We start from the raw sequence: 20,202 nt of genomic DNA on the forward strand, positions 1-20,202 counted from the left end.
AGTCCCTCCCTCCTCCTCCATGCACAGTAACTATAAAAGAACACAGTGGGTGTTACATCTTGATTAATGGATGATCCGCCTCCCATACCAGCATGAGGACACAGGCAATAGTGGAAATCTCCTCCTACCTGAACACTCAGCACTCAAGCAGACCCTGCAGTTCATCACATGACCATGGTATACAGATCAGCTAAAAATATAGTGGCAGTATTTTAATGTAAAAATAAGATTTATAAGCTGTGGGCACTGCCGGGGGGAGGGGGTGGGTAAACTATTTTCAGATTACTGAGTTTAATAACACTTTAACTGCTTGCCGACCAGCTGCTGCAGTTATACTGGGAATTGGGTACAGCATCACACGACCGCGCAATTGTCAGTTAAAATAATGCAGTGCTGTATCGCAAAAAAATGGCCTGGTCAGGAAGTGGGTAAATCCTTCCAGGGCTGAAGTGGTTAAACCCTCACAGGTGTAATGATGCCAGAGTATTCAGCTGCTACTATTTACAAATAAAAGATATTCTAAAAACATGTGAAAAAATTCTAATTAAAAGGCACATGTAGCAAACTAAAAATAAACTTGTTTAAAAGTATAAATATAACACAGAAGAGCATGTCATGTATCTTCTTGAATGAATGTGAATCGAATTACCATCAGAAAGTTATAAATGCTGAATCTGGTTGCAAAGGTCCCATAGAATACTACAGCAAAGATCTACAAACTACAAAGTAAAATGGTCTAGATTAGAACTTGTGATGTGTGAAATAATAGACATAATAAATGTGTTGAATATATTAAATAGTGGCCTTGGATGATCCAAAACGTTAAAAAATACAAGAAAATTCCTCATTCAGCAATGGTATGAAAAAATGGCAAAAAAGTATTGGATAATAATAAAAATAAAAAACAAAAATAGAAACCAAAAACAAAAAACAGAAGCCATGAAATAAAACTGGAGTGTATAAATATTTATAACCCTAATGTAAGGGAACGTATCGCAAAAATGAATGAGGACTATACAACCTGTGGTGGGGTATGAAGGGAATGATTAGCGATTATTGACCAAGGATACTAAAATAGTGACAAAAGTGGGTGGATATGTGTCTGAATGATAAGAATGATGTAGTAAATCCCCACAAATAAAGAGTAGGGACAGTTCATCCAGACAAGTGGATAGAGGGAACACAGAATGGGAAGACATCTCTGTACCCGAGTTGGGCAGGTGGAAAAATGTATCATGTGAATACTGTAAGAAGAATGTAGAATATATAATGGAAAAACGGCATGAAAAAATGTAACAAACCATTTGTTGAAAAGGGAAGATGAAAGATAGGAAAGATCCAAGGGGTGGGCAGATGGGGCCTGGGACTATAGGATGTCATAAGGTTAATCAGCTGCCTCTATAAATTCCTAGAGGTTTCTTCAATCAAATAGGCTAATGAAGGAAGCGTGGCTTGCTTCCAAAACATGTTCACATTGGCTCTCATGGCCGACAGACTGACAGTTCCTACCTACACTCCCCGCTGGAGATACATACTTTGGGTGGATATCTGAACACCGGACGGGCCATCCTGGCTATATGGGGCAGCTCAACTCAGGATCCCTCTGGACGGATTTCAGGCTGATCTCGCTCCCTTTATGCAACTTGCCTTCTTCCTATAACGGATAAAGACAATAGCTCCCGATTTCCATCCACTGTGAACTGTCATCATCCCCCATTACACCCCTTGTGAGTGCCATTGCTGTTTATATTGTTTTTTATCCTTTAATAAATTGTGCTACACGATGCCTGCTTGGCACTTTTTTACCTTCCCTCTTGCCCCTCATATGGATATCAGTGTGCTATCCCTCCTCCACTGGTAGGCAAGAATAGTACTGAGTCAGATGACTTGCTCAAGGGTGTTTTCTTACTTGTTCTTAGGACGGAGAAGAATTTTGAATTTTGAATTCTGTTTTTTTATTGGAAGATCAATGGACATACAAAAAATAATAGGCAACTAATATGCATACATTCATAGTAGGTAAAAGCATAGACAAAATTCTATGTAAAAGGGGAGTCATTGAGAGGAAACTCTGTTAGTCCTGAACTTAACGTGGTGTAATATACACAAAGAGATCAATGAAGCTTGTTAGACATGGAGCAAGAAAAAAATTAAAAATTGATAAACTTGGTGGCACTTTCAGAGCATATCTGTCATTTCAACATCTGGAGTTAAAATATTTTTTTCAAAGTGGGAAGTTCCAGTGTTCCCATTTCCTGTTAAAGAGGTGCATTGTATCATACAGCGTGTGATGTATTCGTTCAGATAATTTGATCATCTCCATCCTGGCCAGAACTTGTGACCAGGATAAAGAGGAGGAGCGTCAATTCAGGGCTGTTACCCAGTAAATGGCCACAAATAGAGTGTGAATCAATTTCTGACATGGAGTGGGAACATCAGGGATAGAAGTGAAAAAGATGCACATCTGCACTGTCAACGTAAGAAGGTGACCAGCTATTGTGGAAGTTCTAGCGGCTGCCTGTTGCCAAATGGGCTGAAGGTATTTACAAAAAATATGGAGCAAAGAGCCTGTTTCGGGGCAGCCATGAAGGTAATGGGGAGATTCAGAAGGAAATATAGTGTGGAGCTTGTCCGGGGTCAAGTACCATCTGGTATGAAGTTTAATTTCAGTTTCATGGGTAGACAAGGATCTCATGTTTTTACATATTATACATATTTTCCAGCATCTCTTTCCATTCAGAAGGGGAAAAAGAGAGAGCCATCTCTGTTTCCCAGCTTGTCATTGGTTTAGTCTTTTGGTCAATGAAGGCCTCGTTAATGTACCTATATATGCATGAGAATACTCCTCTATCCCTAGAGGTGTGTTCGCATATAAGTTCAAATTGAGTGCTAAGAATACGGGATGATAATGTACCTCTGCTATGATAGAAGTGCCGAATTTGGAGATATCTAAAATGTTCAGAGGAAGGTAAATCATGGTCTGCTCTGAGTTGGGCGAAAGATTTAAATTGTGAGCCAGACTTAAGGGATGCAAAGGTTGTTAACACATTGGAGCTCCACCTAAGAACACTGTCTCTCTGTTGAAAAGCCAAGGGAAAATTGGGGTCTCCTACAAATGAATAAAGGGGTGCAAGTGGTGAGGTTAGTTTATATTTGCTGTGATATAGAGACCAGAGATAAAGGGATTGAGATAGTATATGGTTGAGGGGAGCTATATTACACACCTGTATAGATTTGGACCACAGTAGACCCGGGAGGTTGTATGGAAATACAGCATGCGTTTCAAATTGTAACCATGAAATATCCAATATCGGAGCATGCCATTGGGCGGTCAGGGTGAGTCTGGCTGCCAGATAATAATGCCATAAATTCGGAAGGAATAAACTTCCAAGAGGTTGGGGCCTGTACAACATTGATTTATTAAATCACGGGTGCTTAGAATGCCATATAAATGTATTAATATCTCTTTGGAGTGATTCAATATAAGATTTAGAGACATAAATGGGTAAGGTCCTAAAATAAAAAAAAAAAAAAAAAAAAAAAAGTGTATTTTAGGCAAGATCGCCATCTTAATGGCCGTTACTCTGCTCAAGAAGGAAATGCCGTATGTTGTCTGAGTTTTCAGTAAGGTCCTTATATGAGCAACTATTGGGTGGTCATTGAGATGAAAAAGACCTGGAAATTAGGGTGTGAGTTGAATACCTAAATAACGAAATGAGTGAGTGCACCATGTGAAATCAAAGTGTTGTTGTAAAGAAGTGGCCAAATCATCGGATATATTAATAGGCATAGCAGTGCATTAGGATACATTTACTCCCAGACCTGAAAAAGATTGGAAAGAGTCTAACAGAGACATTAAATTTGGAAGTGCAATTAGGGGGTTCATCAAAAATAGGAGAACATCATCGGCAAATAGGCTCTGTTTACATTTTGCAGGTCCCTTACTATAACCTTTGATGCCCGAATTGTTTGCAATGGCTCTAGACAAAGGTTCTATTGCCAGGTCAAATAGGAGAGGGGATAGGGGACAGCCCTACCTCGTACCTCTCTGAAGTGGGAAACATTGGGAATTGTTACCCAGTAATTTAATGCGTGTTTGAGGGGCTTGATAAAGTGCATGGAAACCTTCCATAAATGCTCCCACGATACCAAATTTAGGCAGTAAGTGATCTAGGTATGACCAGCTCATGCTGTCAAACACCTTGTGTATATCAAGGCTGAGGAGCAGTACCTGGGTAGAGTGCAGATTGGCATCCTGGATAATGTTTGTCACCAAACGTATGTTATCGGTGATCTGTCTGTCTGGTTTAGAGAGATAAGTGAGGTAATCACCAAGGCTAGTCTATCTGCTAAAAACCGATCAAATATTTTTAAATCATTATTGATTACTGAGATAGGAAGTTTTGGGGGATAGAATGATCTTTGTGTGGTTTAGGGATGAGGGACATATTGGCCAAAAGCATTTCCGGTGGGAAGTTATGGTTTTCCAGGATATGATTATAGAGGGTGACTTATTTTGGGGTCAATGTAGAGGAGCATTTTTTATAGTATGTGGTAGTGTAACCATCTGGGCCAAGGGCTGTAGACAATTTGAGGGACTTAATAATGTCTGCTATTTATAATGTAGTGCAGGAAGCATTTGAGGTTTCTAGTTGCTGGTCAGATAGTGTGGGTAGAGCTAAATCTGCAAAACCATGCCTGGGAGTTTGGGTCCCTGCTGGTCCCTGGCTTGGAAAATAGTTTTTGGTAGTAGTCGACAAAAAAATACCCAGAATGTCGTTAGGGTGAGATACCAAGGAGCCGGTAGATTTACGTAGTTTATATACATGAGGTGATTTAACCATGTGGTTGTGTTTTCTTGCAAACATAGTAGAAGCAGAGTTACTAAACAACAAGAATTTTGCCCTGGACCAACGCAAAGCCTTTTCAGTGTCTTCAGACAGTATTAAGTCTAAAGCGCTTTTTTTGGAATTAATTTGTTTGAGAAGTTCAGGGGTGGGAGATTGATTATAGCAGTTGTACAGGCGATCTAGTGTCTTTGTAAGGGAATGTAAGTCCACCAATTTAGTCTTGTTCCTTTTAGTCGCCAGATTAATGAGATGACCCGCATGACTGACTTATGGGCTGTCCATAACGTGGTGGAGAAGTGTCTGGTAATGAATTCTCAGCAAAATAGTTATATAAGTGGTTAGAGAGAGGTTCAATAGTTGCAGGGTCAGTAAGCAGTGAATCATTTAGTCTCCATATATATGTGGATGATTTGAATTGTTGATTTGAATTGTTGAAAATGTCACCATATGGTGATCCGACTGGGGCAAACATGAATCTCCGCCACTGAGGAGTTGGCGAGGACTACCGGGGTGCAAAAAATGTAGTCTAGGTGAGCGTAGCTATCGTGTGGGTTGGAGTAGAAGGTATATGATCTATAGCCCACATTATACACTCGCCAGGCATCAATGAGTTGCAAAGCATCTTAGGGAAGGCTTTAGTCGATGGGGAAACTCTACTTCTGTCTAGCATTGGGTGTGCTGTAATCACTTGTGGGGAGAGATATCGATCCAAGGTGTTGAAAAAGTGTAGAAAAAACTATGCCTGGGCTTTGTTAGGAGCAGAGACGGAGGCTATGTTGGTAGCATGGCCCTGTATCGTGCCTTGAAGAATTATACATCGTCTTTCAGGGTCTTTATATACATGGATAATGTAAAATATCAGGGAGTTGCGTATGAATATAGTTACTCCATGGTTGTATAGGTAGTGCAATAAAATTGTTTGAAGGGTTTATCAAAATCTTGGACATTATAAGAGATTACTTTAAGTACCATAATGAACCAGTATAAGGAGAGGTTAGGTGAAGGTGGGTGCAGAAATTCCCATACAGGGGGTAGATAGTCTCTGTGGAGCAGCCGATCCCATGCAGCTAAACTTACATAGCAATATCAAACAGATGATATCTTCTGAGCCACTGTGAAGATGTATACAGTACAGTAAAACATGAACCTTGAATTTTCCACTGGAGGCTATCATATGACAACATCCTGTGATTGCACCTGATGCAGGACACTGCTAATCACAGTTTGAGGTAAAGAGACAATCAGCGGCTCTTTACCACGTCATCAGCTGTGTCCAATCACAGCTGACCACGGATGTAAACAGAAGCTGTTGGTCAGCACTCCTTTCCTCACGCTGTCAATCTGTGCCCACCAGTGCTGCCCAACTGTGCCCACCATTTCTGCCAATCTGTGCCCAACATTTCTGCCAATTAGTGCCCATCAGTTCTTCCTCATCAGTGTCACCTATCAGTGCCGCCTACCAGTGCCCATCAGTGCTGCCTATCAGTGCCTATCATGGGCACCTATCAGTGTCCATCAGTGCCGCCTAATCAATGCCTCCCCATCAGTGCTCACCAGTGCCTCCTCATCAGTGCCCATCAGCGCTCATCAGTGCTGCCTTATCAGTGCCCATTAGTGTAGCCTCATCAGTGCACATCAGCGAAGGAGAAAAAATACAAGGCTATTTAATAAAATACTTTTATAAAGAATGTATTTTTGCATGCATGCACAAATCCTTATTTGATTCAACATATGATACCTTTATCCACTAGTAGTGGATAAAGGTATTCAATAAAAAATACCTGTTTGCAAATTTTTATAGCAAAACTATGAAAAAGTTGTTTTTTTTTCAAAATTTTCAGTATTTATTTGTTTATTTAGCAAAAAATAAAAATCCAGTGGTGCTTAAATACCGCCAAAAGAAAGTTCTAGTTGTGGGAAAAAAATTATAAAAATGTAGTTTGGGTACAGTGTTGCATGACCGCACAACTGTCATTCAAAGTGTGACAGTGCTGAAAGCTGAAAATTGGCATGGGCAGGAAGGGGGTAAAATTGCCCAGTAGGCAAGTGGTTATGGAGCCTTAAACCATGCATGATACATGGATACCAAGGAACAGTCAGAGAAGGTTTTTCAGTAGAACAGCAAACACAGTTTTCAATGCAAGACAACTTTGTACAGAAAGTCTATAACTTAAAACAAAGTGTTTACTCGTTCAAGTTACTAACAAAACTTAACCCAGCCCCCCCCCCCCCCCACACTAATGGAAATACTTGTACTTTTTATGGATTTATCAGCACTCAGCCTTTCACACAGCAGCAGTCTACCACAGCAAAGAGAGCCCTGAACATCAGTCAGCTTATATACTGTATATAAAAAAGCCTAGGCACACCGGAGGCTCATAATGTGGTCTGGCTACTAGGAGAGATGTAGATCCAGGAATACATACTTTATACCTACCAAAATGTTACAAAGCCTCCAGGCTATTACAGATATACAGTAAATTCTTACTTTAAAACCTTATTAAATTGCAAAATAATTTCTCTTGAAGGGGTGGAGGTCTGGAATTGGGCTTTATACTTTATTATTGTAAAGCTCTTTCTCAATAATTTTTTTTATAAACAAAAACCTTAATAAACTGAATCTATGGTCAAAGCTTAAAATTAAACATTTATTTCTATATTGTATTTTAAATATTTCTAGCCTACTTCTAGTAATTTGAAAGATCTTGAAGTCTGTTAACTTACTTAGTGAAGATTCCCACACATTTTACTTTCTCGAAATTCTGAGGCAAGTACTCACCATTCCCTGTGTGTAGGTACTACTGTGTCACAGAATTCAAAGAGCCTGCCTTCTGAACTATAGAGCGCCTGAGAGGAAGAGTTTCAGGAGGTGGGGTCAGTACAAAAATCACGGTTTGTAAGTAGCAATATACCATGGGATTTGTAGTCCTTAGAAATTGAAAGTAAACAGCGGAGGAGAATCTGCAAACCATGCAAGAAGTTGCGGAAAGAGATGTCCAGCAGACAGACAGCACTCACAACACGAAAGGAGATTTTCAAAAATATTTAAAACTTTTAAAGCCACCTAATACAAGGTATAAAGTACAAGGTATGAATTTGTGGCAGCAACAGTAAAGTTTGTAAGCAATACTGCTGCACTGCTTACAAATAATAGGCCACATACTGTATAAACACTAAGCAAAATAGATGTGCTGTTCTGCACAGTCCTTTCTTGATTCCCATGTATGAGGGGAGCTTGTATTTTGAAATCAGTTACATTTTTGGTCTACAAAATCTTAAGACATTCAATTCTCTTTAATGACACTGTAACAGTATTCAGTGACAAACCTAATTCAGTCAAAATTAAACTTTAGTCAACATAAGGTAAGCAGTCAAAAAGAGGACAATTTCAGATTGATTACAATGAACTACATCACCTTGAATATTTTTTTAAATAAAGGTCTTTTTAGTTTAGCTTGAAATGTTCATAATCAGCTTGTTACATTTTCTACTATATTTACCTCTTCAGGAACAGCGCGAATGTTAGTAAATCCTTTTCTAAACACTACAAAGACTCTGCGAGCACCACATCGCAATGCTGAAGTTGCACAGTCAAAAGCAGTGTCTCCGGCTCCAAGCACGATAACAGCTCCCTTTATGGACGGCAGTGGAGAGTGACAGGCACATATCCCTGAATAATGAAAATGGGAGGGAAGACATTTTCAAGTAGAGAAACCATTTTGCATGTCAACTCAACAGATACATGTACTTAAAGCAGTGTAAAATTGCATCTTGCAGTTCCCAAGCACAGAGTGTCACTATCACATTATTCTGCTCCACTGAAAGACAGTTCTATTCCCATAGCCGTAGATGTGCTCACATGCCTAATTTCATAGTCAGTACACTTACAGGAACTGCATTTTGTCTGCTTTTACTCTTAGGGGATTAGAAATTCCAGCATTATGGTTTAAATAAGCTTTCTGATGTCCCTGTACCAGATAATAGAGTATATGATGTTCGATTTAAATCAATTTTCACCTTTTTCCCCACTATGCTATAAGGAAGAATATATCTTTATGTAATAAAATTCTGCATTCATGCATTGTAAAAAAAAAAAATACATGAAAGAAACAAATTGCAATAAAATAACACACTAAGAGCCCTTTCACCCTGGGGATTTGGGGGTGTCGGCGGTAAAGCGCCGCTATTTTTAGCGGCCTTTTTTTCGTTGTTTTAGCAGCCGAAAAAGGGCTAAAAGCACCTGCAAAGAGCTGCTGCAGCGGCTCTTTGGTGCTGCTGCCCATTGATTTCAATGGGCAGAGATGCTTTAGGAGCGGTGTATACATCGCTCCTAAAGCGCTTCAAAGATGCTGCTTGCAGGACTTTTTTTGACGTCCTGCCAGCACCACGCTTAAGTGTGAAAGCCCTTGGGCTTACACATTGGAGTGAAAGGAGAGGCGCTTTACAGGCGCTTTGCAGGCGTTAAAGCGCTTCAGTGTGAAAGGGGTCTTGGGGAACAATTGTATCTTAGTGTTTGCATTAAATGACTATTACTAGAGGTTTGCACATTTGTGTAGATGTAATTTTTATTGAGATTAGGACCAGAATCTGGCTCATATGGTCCTTTCTATAGCCACATAGCCACATTTCTATAGAACACGCAAACAGACAAAAAGTTCTAGCGAACATGCGAACCCTATTAAAGTCTATGGGACACGAACATGAAAAATCAAAAGTGCTTATTTTAAAGGCTTATATGCAAGTTATTGCCATAAAGAGTGTATGGGGACCCCGGGTACTGCCCTAGGGGACATGTATCAATGCAAAAAAACCTTTTAAAACAACATTTTATTCAGGAGCGGTGATTTTAATAAAGTGAAACAATAAAAATGAAATCTTCCTTTAAATATCATGCCTGGGGCTCCCCTTAGTTTGCCTGTAAAGTGGCGCATCTGTGTGAACATTGCCGCAGCAAAATGATATTTCTACAGGAAAAAATTTCATTTAAACTTGCTTGCGGCCGTATTGCCGCCTCCCGGCAATGTAGATAAAAAAATCAAGGAAAAAACTTTGTGCCCTCCCCGGTCCATATCAGGGCCCTTTGAGTCTGGTATGGATTTTATGTGGAACTCCACGCCAAAATAAAATTAAAAAATTGGCGTGGGGGTCCCCCCAAAATCCATACCAGACCTTATCCGAGCATATCCCGCCCCCCATGCGAATGGGTATCGGGTACATTGTACCCGTACCCATTCACCAAAAAAGTGTCAAAAAGTAAAAACCACAATAGACAGTTTTTGACAAAAAAAGTGTCCATCGATGTACATCCATCGTCAATCACATTGCCCGATGGAAAAATAGAAAAAAAAAACTAAAAAGCTCCACCTCCATGGGAGTGCTCCTACCGACTGCAGTATTTTACCTTTGACAGCTCCTTTATAGGCAAAGGCGGGGCCACCCGCTGATGTAACTGGATGACCCCACCCCATCTGACATCACATGATATCAGAAGGGGGTGGGGTCACTCGGTTACGTCAATGGGTGGCCCCACCTTGCTTATATAACAGCTGTCACAGCCAAGAGATGGGAGTCACCAGGAGGCCTCCCATCGAGGCAGAGCTTTTTAATTTATTTCTATTTTTCGGGTCCATCGGGCGGCATGATTGAAGATGGATGGACATCACTGGACATTTTTTTTTCTTTTTAATAAAGGAATTGTCAAAAACTGTCTGTTTTGGTTTTTACTTTTTGACACTTTTTTGGGTGAATGGACCTGTGGACACATACGCTGCTGGCCCCCTCACAGTGCTATGGAAACATCTGCCTCTTCTGTTGGCCTCCCATGGCAAAATGTGTGTTTGCATCTGTGACTGATGTGCTGTTAACAATTAATGGCACTGAAAGCGAAACTAGTTAATTTTAGGTGTATAGAGATGGCCATACACTATACAATCTGATTGTACAATCTATGTACAATTTCTTTTTTTTACAATTTACCAAAACTATATAATAGGAGGGCACACTATCTATCCAATCACTCGGTATCCAATCAGTCAGGCAGGCCCTTGAACTACATAGTTGATAGCAGATCTAAAGGAGATTGTACAATCAAATTGTATTTTGAGTGTTACACAACCCAGGACATACTTTTCCTGTTTTCAGTACTACAGCGCTATCCCCATAAGCTGGTACAGTATCTGATCGCTCAGCACACTTCGAATGAACAATCTATTCAAGTTGAAACTTAAAGGTAGAAAAAAAAATGATGCCTGTGTATTTATTTAGAACAGTGATTACTGACTGATTGCATTTTATTTAACTAGCGTGCACCTGGAAGTGGGCGGTAGGTAGGATGATGCAGGGAGTGTGCTAATTAGGTCAGCTGGTCAACTCCTTCCTGTGTCATGACCTATAGTCTATCCAGGAAGTAAGGCAAAAGTAAGGGAGAAGTGTTTTCAAACAGCCATGAGGAAATGAGGTAAGCATGTGTAGAATAAATTGAAAGCTTTGTTATTTCTGCAACAGAAGTACATTAATGCTATATTGATACATAGGGGAGCTGGAATTTAGGAGGACAAAAGGGTGAACAAAGGTGAAAGGTTTCCTTTAAACAGGAATTGCCAAACAGGAATTGCCAAATTCTTTGCAATCAAACCCAGGCAGATTCCCCTCTTCTTATTGTAGAAGTATCCTTGTGCTTGAGATGCTTGGTGTTGAGACAAAAGTCCAGCAAGGAACATGCTTGGCCTGGCTTGAGTTGAATTGTGAATGATTTAGCACTCCTAGTAGTAGTAAGCATTATGAAGCTGCATTTTTGCACAGGTCACTTATTAGTGTCTCTATGGAACAGCTTTTTCTATTTCTAAAACCCCACCCCATCTATGTAATTTAGTAATCAGAAACAGTAGTGAGTGGGGTATGCCTACCAAACATCCAATAAGATCCCATGAGACTAGAGTACCAGATTTTCCCTAGGCACTGTAATATGTGAGGAAATACTTAGCTGCTAATTAGGAATGTCATGCCAAAGATACAATAAACAATTCATTTTCTTTGTCACATTAACCCCTTCACGCCAACCATATGAAAATATGCAGCCCCACTGGACTGGGCTTTTTTTCGTGGGGCCACATATTTGCATTTCTCCTTTTGTACTGGAAGTGTGCCACACGCCATGCTCCCAGAACAGAGACCGGTGTCTCAGTGGGAGCCTCAGGCCCCGCACTAATAATCGGGACCCGGAACACCTGAACACCTGATCGCTTTGATAGCCTATAATTGTCACTGTGAAGCCTGCCCCCATGTTTCTTTCTCTGTAAATGGAGGAGAGAGATACTTAGTATCTCCCTCTCTCCTTGCAGAGAAAAAATATTAATAATAAAAAAAATGAAATAAAAAAGTACAAAAAAATACCTAGATCAAAGTTTAATCTAGATCAGTGCCAGGGTTAGTGTTTGGGTTAAGGTCAATATTTTTTTGACAGTATTTATTTACTTTTTAAATTAGTATCAGTGTCAGTCCCCCTGATAACGCGATCTTTCACAAAATGCGTTGGGTGGAGTCCATGCTCACAACGTTACCACTCTTTCCGACCCCACAAGGCTGTTGGCTTGAATCCCAGGATGGATATACATTGCATATAGGCTCATTTTTAACTGCCTCTATGTAAGTAGTTGGTATCTTTTATCCTGATTCAATTCCATATGGTTTTGCACTATGGGAGTTTCTTTGATTCATCTTACATGCATGATTTGCTGGTGAACCATCATTTATTCCCTATGTGAGTGTTCCCATTGGACACCAAAGAAAAGCCACAGAGATCTCCTGTTTCGCTGCAAAGGAAAGAGGGTTGATGACTCCTGTCTTAAGGATATTGGGTGTTTCACCTTTTTATATGATATTCAATATCAAGGTGTGTTTTTCATATATGTTGAAAACTTAATCTTTCACATTTTCCTTGGAGTGATCTACTAGTTTTGTCTCTTTGTCAATTTAGCATGCCCATTTTCTGTTTGTATATTAGCGTGTTTTAGGTAGGATAAAAAATAAAGCCAGATGCGCGCTATTGTTTTTGGGCTGTACTGCGGGTACAAACAACAACTAAAATACATATATTGTTGTGATCGTCAGGAGCAGGAAATTTTAATTTGGGCTGTTCTTTGGTGGAAGGTTTTGGTAGTAGCAAGAAATATACAGCTAGATTTTAAAAAAAAAAGTTTTTTTTTTTACTATTTTGGGCCAGTTTTTCTTTGATAAAAAAAAAAAAAATCAGGAGATATCCATTATCATTTGCCACCAATGAAAGCCCAAGTTGTCCTGAAAAAAACAAGGTATAATCCACCTGGATGCACAAAGTAGTTGTGATGATATGTACAATTTTACTAACACCTGTCAAAGTTGCAAAATTGTGCTTAGGCATTTAGATTTGTTTTACCCTTAGGCACAAAGGGGTTAATCATTGTTCATAAATCCCTGTTGGATGGCCAAATTATACACTTCATAGGTTCACATTAACAACCTATTTTATGAGTTTTGGATATTCTGGTAGAGAAGGAAAAGTGTTGGGATGGGGGTTGCTTTAATGTAGGAGTTTAAAGGGGTTGTAAACCTTTGTGTTTTTTTCACCCTAATGCATTCTATACATTAAGGTGAAAAAACACCTGGCAGTGACCACCCCCCAGCCCCCCTGTTTTACTTACCTGAGCCCTGGAACTTGACCCAGCGATGTCTCTCTGCCCAGGGTTCTCGGCTCTTGATTGGATAGATTGATAGCAGTGCAGCCATTGGCTCCCACTGCTGTTAATCAAATCCAATGACACGTTCACTGGGGGGGGAAGGGCCGAGTCATACATTCATCTATGGAGGCTGAATGCTGGACACGGGAGAGCAACCACAAGGTAACCCCCTCAGCAGAGCGCTTCTCCTAGGGGGTTATCTGATGTGGGGAGGAGCCGTGAGAGCCGTCAGGGGACCCCAGATGACCAGGTTCCGGGCCACTCTGTGCAAAATGAGCTGCACAGTGGTGGTAAGTATGATAGGTTTGTTATAAAAAAAACAAAAAAAAATTAAGCCTTACAATCACTTCGCAATCGCATTTTAGGAAGGGGTAAAAGCTAAACTGAAATTTTAATTAAAATCAGCTAAACACAGTCCATGAAAACAAAAAGGTGTGATTTAAATTGAACATAAATTTTGCTATAACTACCGACTAGGGATGAGCTTTGAGTTCGAGTCGAACCCATGTTGGACTCGAACATCGCATGTTCGTCCGTTCGTCGAATTTCGAACGTTATGGGCCGTTCGCGCCAAATTTGAGTGGCACGTCACGGCCCATAATTCATTGCGGCATCGCAGTGCATTGCTGGCTGATGATTGGCCAAGCATGCACTATGACCCGCATGCTTGGCCAATCACAGCGCCGTCTGTACAGAGAGCCGTAATTGGCCAAAGCCACCCTGGCTTTGGCCAATTATGGCTCAGGGGGTTTAGTACACGCCCCACATTATATAAGGCCACCTGCATGGCGGCCTTGTGTAGTGTGTTGCGGCGGCAGAGAGATAGACAGAGAGACAGTGTCATTTGATTTAAGTTAGATAGAGTAGGCAGGTCGAGTCAGTTAGCTGCACTTACAGTGTATTGTGCAGGCAGGTGTTTTTACAGTATTTACAGCTACCTGAAGAAAATTGCTGGTCTTCATCTGATCCTATTAGCTACAGTATTTACAGTTATGCCCCGTACACATGGTCGGACTTTGTTCGGACATTCCGACAACGAAATCCTAGGATTTTTTCCGACGGATGTTGGCTCAAACTTGTCTTGCATACACACGGTCACACAAAGTTGTTGGAAAATCCGATCGTTCTAAACGCGGTGACGTAAAACACTTACGTCGGGACTATAAATGGGGCAGTGGCCAATAGCTTTCATCTCTTTATTTATTCTGAGCATGCGTGGCACTTTGTCCATCGGATTTGTGTACACACGATCGGAATTTCCGACAACGGATTTTGTTGTCGGAAAATTTTATATCCTGCTCTCAAACTTTGTGTGTCTGAAAATCCGATGGAAAATGTGTGATGGAGCCTACACACGGTCAGAATTTCCGACAACAAGGTCCTATCACACATTTTCCATCGGAAAATCCGACCGCGTGTACAGGGCATAAGTGTAGTGCGTCCTCTGCACAGTGTGCACCTAAAGCCAACTGAAGAAAATTGGTGGTGTTCTTCTGATCCTATTAGTACCGCAGGCAGCTGCAGTATTTACAGTTAGTGCAGTGCGTCCTCTGCACAGTGTGCACCTAAAGCTACCTGAAGAAAATTAGTGGTGTTCTTCTGATCCTATTAGTACCACAGGCAGCTACAGTATTTACAGTTAGTGCAGTGCGTCCTCTGCACAGTGTGCACCTAAAGCTACCTGAAGAAAATTAGTGGTGTTCTTCTGATTCTATTAGTACCGCAGGCAGCTGCAGTATTTACAGTTAGTGCAGTGCGTCCTCTGCACAGTGTGCACCTAAAGCTACCTGAAGTAAATTGGTGGTGTTCTTCTGATCCTATTAGTACTGCAGGCAGCTGCAGTATTTACAGTTAGTGTAGTGCATCCTCTGCACAGTGTGCACCTAAAGCTACCTGAAGAAAATTGGTGGTGTTCTTCTGATCCTATTAATACCACAGACAGGCAGCTACAGTATTTACAGTTAGTGTACTGCATCCTCTGCACAGTGTGCACCTAAAGCTACCTGAAAACAATTGCTGTTGTTCTGATCCTATTAATACCACAGGCAGGCAGCTACAGTATTTACAGTTAGTGTACTGTGTCCTCTGCACAGTGTGCACCTAAAGCTACCTGAAGAAAATTGGTGGTGTTCTTCTGATCCTATTAGTACCACAGGCAGGCAGCTACAGTATTTACAGTTAGTGTACTGCATCCTCTGCACAGTGTGCACCTAAAGCTACCTGAAGACAATTGCTGTTGTTCTGATCCTATTAATACCACAGGCAGGCAGCTGCAGTATTTAGTTCGTGTACTGTGTCCTCTGCACATTGTGCACCTAAAGCTACCTGAAGAAAATTGGTGGTGTTTTTCTGATCCTATTAGTACCACAGGCAGGCAGCTGCAGTATTTACAGTTAGTGTACTGTGTCCTCTGCACAATGTGCACCTAAAGCTACCTGAAGACAATTGCTGTTATTGTGATCCTATTAATACCACAGGCAGGCAGCTGCAGTATTTACAGTTAGTGTACTGTGCCCTCTGCACATTGTGCACCTAAAGCTACCTGAAAACAATTGGTGGTGTTGTTCTGATCCTATTAGTACCACAGGCAGGCAGCTACAGTATTTACGGTTAGTGTACTGCGTCCTCTGCACAGTGTGCACCTAAAGCTACCTGAAGAAAATAGGTGCTGTTGTTCTGATCCTATTAATACCACAGGCAGGCAGCTACAGTATTTACAGTTAGTGTACTGTGTTCTCTGCACAGTATGCACCTAAAGCTACCTAAAGAAAATTGGTGGTGTTCTTCTGATCCTATTAGTACCACAGTCAGGCAGCTGCAGTATTTACAGTTAGTGTACTGCGTCCTCTGCACAGTGTGCACCTAAAGCTACCTGAAGACAATTGCTGGCGTTCTCATACTAATGATACTACAGGCAGGCAGTTGATTCTGCTAGCTGCAGTATCAGTATATATATACATCACAGCTTTGTGCAGCTACATCTCACTGCAGGCCATTAGTATGTCTGGAAGGCCAACAAGGAGAGGCAGACAGTCACAAGCCAATAAAAGAGGGCCAGCAGGCTCTGTGTCTAGAGGCAACAGTGCTGGTAGTGGACACGGTGCATCCTCATCAGCACGTGGCCATGGGACACGCTTGTCCTTTTTTTCGGCAGCTGGCCGTGTTGAGCCGCAACATGTGGAAGACTTGGTAGAGTGGATGACCAAGCCATCCTCATCTTCTCTCACCCAGGCTCAGGGTACTTTGTCTGGCAAAGTAGCTGCCAACGCGGCCTCTTCCCTCGGCTCAATGGCATCAGTCACTCCTTCCCTAGCCCCACCATGTCCTCCTGAGGAGTCCCCTGAACTGTTTGACCACAGTGTTGGGTACATGCTCCAGGAGGATGCCCAGCGTTTTGAAGGCTCTGATGATGGTACCCAGCTAGAGGAAGGCAGTAATCTGAGCCCAGAGAGAGGAGTTGCCCAAGAAGGACAGCAATCTGGCAGTCATGTTTCCCCAGCTGCAGCATACTGCAAGCTTTGCTCCAGAGATAAGGAGGGAGGGGATGATGAGGAAGTCACTGACCCCACGTGGGTGCCTGATAGGAGAGAGGAGGAGGCACATCTCCAACTAGGCAGGATGCCCTCCAGGGGCCAGCTTAAGGGCAGCACACTGACTGCATCACACTGCAGAGCTCCACATTTGCAGGGTGCTGCTGTCTCTGCGCGTTATTCCAAAAGTTCTTTGGTGTGGGCCTTTTTTGAGATGAGTGCATCAGATCCCACCGCTGCTATTTGCTCTTTCAATAGTTTTTATTGAGTTTTATAAAGGTACAAAACAATAGCAGTACAGTCTGTTTCACATTAAAATAGTAAATCCATAGTACAGCAAGTATCTAACTTAACAGTTTTCAAAGCAATAATCATCTACAAATGAGGATAAGAAACATATTCCCACACACATATAGGAGGAGGGAGGAAGCCCCGGATCTCCAGACACCCCAATGGGTACTAACTGTGTCATGAAGAGGGGGACAGTAGACCCAGCTCATAGGTTGCTTGCGGTGGGCCGAAAAGTTAATGAAGGAGGGAAAGCCTGAGAGAGCGTAAACAATTATAGCAAGACATGGCTTATGTCTGTCAGCCAGAAATACCAGTCTGTGTTAATATAAGGGGTAACTGAGACACTTAGTTAAAGTAGTACGTTATGTTGCATCGGTCAAGATCGTATGGACAATTTGTCCAATTGTGTGGTATCCTGAGTGTCCCAGATACAGAAACAATATGTTGGAGAGGACCCCTGTTCATAGAGAGTGTAAGAGTGATCCCCATAGTAGGATGAGTTATATAGTTCGTATAGTATATACTTCAATGGGGTCGTGGTCTAGGCCTCTGTATCAGTTGATTCACAGGCATTCCCATAGTAAAGAGGGAAAATATACCAGGCAGTGGCGTCATAACCTAAAGATCCCTCAGCATGCTAGGTGAACTATGGATTGAAGAGTGAGAAGGAGTAGAAAGGAAAGAAAGGAAAGTGGGAAAATAGTGAATAGAAATACAGGAGAGAAGACCAAGTGACCGATTGAGTCTCGTCCTTACTCCGTGGGCAAAGTCTAGGTCATGAAGAGAGTTACAGTCGCATATACTGTGCCCAAGGTTCCCATATAGCTTCAAATTTCTTGGTAGTATCTAATAATATGCTCACCATTTTTTCCTGGACCATAATCCATGATATTTTTCTTTTGATCATAATGAGTGAGACGTGAGGTTGTTTCCAAGCCTTAGCAATTGTTATTTTCGTTCCCATAGGTATAAACATAATAAGGTGTTGCATAAGTTTGGGAGCACCCGGTACAGGGAAGTTGAGTAGCGCTATTTGGGGGGATTGTTGTATGGGAAGGCCAGAAATTTTCCGGAGTATGTGGAAGATTTTGTTCCATACGCTTCTAATGTTGGGACATTCCCACCACGTATGTAACATTGATCCTTCATGTCCACAATTACGGAAGCACAGGGGGAAGAAGATGGGTATATTTTAGCAAGTCGCAGCGGAGCAAGATACCATCTCTATAAGACTTTCAAATTTTCCTCCACCAGGGCTATGTTCAGGATCCCCTGGGAAGCCGGTTCAGAAGCCCCCTGCCAATCTGTTAAGCTCCAGGTTTGTCCCAGATCTTTCTCCCATGCAAGCATGAATGGGGTCTTAGAATCTACCATAGCAAGTGCCCGATAGATCACCGATATTCCTCCCCGCTGCTCCATGGCTTGTCCACACCAGAGTTCATATTCTATGAGTGTTAATGGGTCAGGTTTTGTTGTCCATAATTTATGGATAAAGTGGGAAATTTGGTGATGTCGAAATCTTTCGGAGGTTGGCATGTCAAGTTTGCTTACACAGTGAGCAAAAGAGAGGGGGCCAGAGGAGTTGACAAAGTGACCGATTCTATAAAGTCCTTTATCAAGCCACAATTTAAATGCTATAATGTCCCTACATGGGGGAAATAGGGGGTTGCGGAAGAGGTGTGAGAGTGGGTGCCAGTTGGAGATTAAATGTGGGTTGTGCTTGAGAGAGTCCCATGTTACTAAAGAGTGGGAGAGAGAAGGGACCATAATTGCGGGTCTGGATTTAGGGGAGCACCAGAGAAGGAAATCTAGTGTAAAGTGAGGGATCGCTTGTCTTTCCATATGGACCCAGTCTGGATGGGCCGACTTGGAATAGATTGTTGAAAGTTGGGTGAGTTGGGCTGCCTGGTAATACCAGAGAAGATTCGGAAGGCCTACTCCTCCCGTACGCCTATTTCGGTATAGGGTCCCGTTTGCAATTCTGTGTCCCTTGGCCCCCCAAATAAATCTAAGAATTTTGGATTGGAATCTCTTGAGTTGGTCCCACCAGATTGGAATAGGAAGCGACCTAAAAAGATACAGAATGCGTGGCAGTAGAGTCATTTTGACTGAATTAACCCTGCCCAGCCAAGAGAGCCCCAAATTGCCCCAATGTTGAAGATTCTCCTCCAGTTTGCGGAACATCGGGGGGTAATTGGCCTCATATAAGCGGTCCACTGCGGCAGCCAGGTTGACACCCACATAAGGTATAAATGAGTCACTCCATATGAATTGGAATTTATCCTTCAAACGTACGACTAAGTGTTCAGGAAGGTTTACATTCAAAGCCATATTAACCTATGTCTCAGGCGTATCTCGCATGGCCAAAACATCACCCGCTTGGGCACCACATGCTTGACAGACATATGTCGACCTGCCATGCAGTTCGTTGGCAAACGTACTCCCCTTGCTCCTCATCAGCTGGGATCTCCAACCCCACTATACCTTCAGTCCTCTCTGAAACCTGCACTGAGAGGAATGAAGGTGTAGAATTAGATGTTTCACAGCCGAGTACTTGCGGGCAATCTGCTATCGTTACACCAACGTCAGATTGTACCAGGCAAATTTCCTTGCCCCAGCTGCTGTACTGCCGAAAGAAGTTCGCTCCTAGCCATCCACATGCCCAGCGGTTGAGTGCTAGCTTGGCTAAATTGCTAGCACTTCCCCTGCTGCCTTTTCAGTTGGTAGACTCTGCCCCCTTCTGTGAGTTTGTGGAACGTGCAGTTCCTCAGTGGCAGGTTCCCAAACGCCACTTTTTTTCATGGAAGGCGATTCCGG

At 42.0% G+C, this 20,202-nt stretch overlaps 1 protein-coding gene across 6 annotated transcripts in view; it reads right to left on the reverse strand.

The window, feature by feature from the left end:
• The window catches only part of DPYD (dihydropyrimidine dehydrogenase), a 2,813,802-nt gene that overhangs the window by 1,455,156 nt on the left and 1,338,444 nt on the right, over window positions 1–20,202 (reverse strand). For all 6 annotated transcript variants that reach the window (XM_073593091.1, XM_073593089.1, XM_073593090.1 and 3 more), the window contains one exon: window positions 8,351–8,520. In XM_073593091.1, the coding sequence (XP_073449192.1) occupies window positions 8,351–8,520 (170 nt within the window). The remainder of the gene's footprint in view (window positions 1–8,350; window positions 8,521–20,202) is intronic.

The sequence above is a fragment of the Aquarana catesbeiana genome, linkage group LG07 (genome assembly GCF_042186555.1).
Source record: "Aquarana catesbeiana isolate 2022-GZ linkage group LG07, ASM4218655v1, whole genome shotgun sequence".
In the NCBI taxonomy this organism is placed as follows: domain Eukaryota; kingdom Metazoa; phylum Chordata; class Amphibia; order Anura; family Ranidae; genus Aquarana; species Aquarana catesbeiana.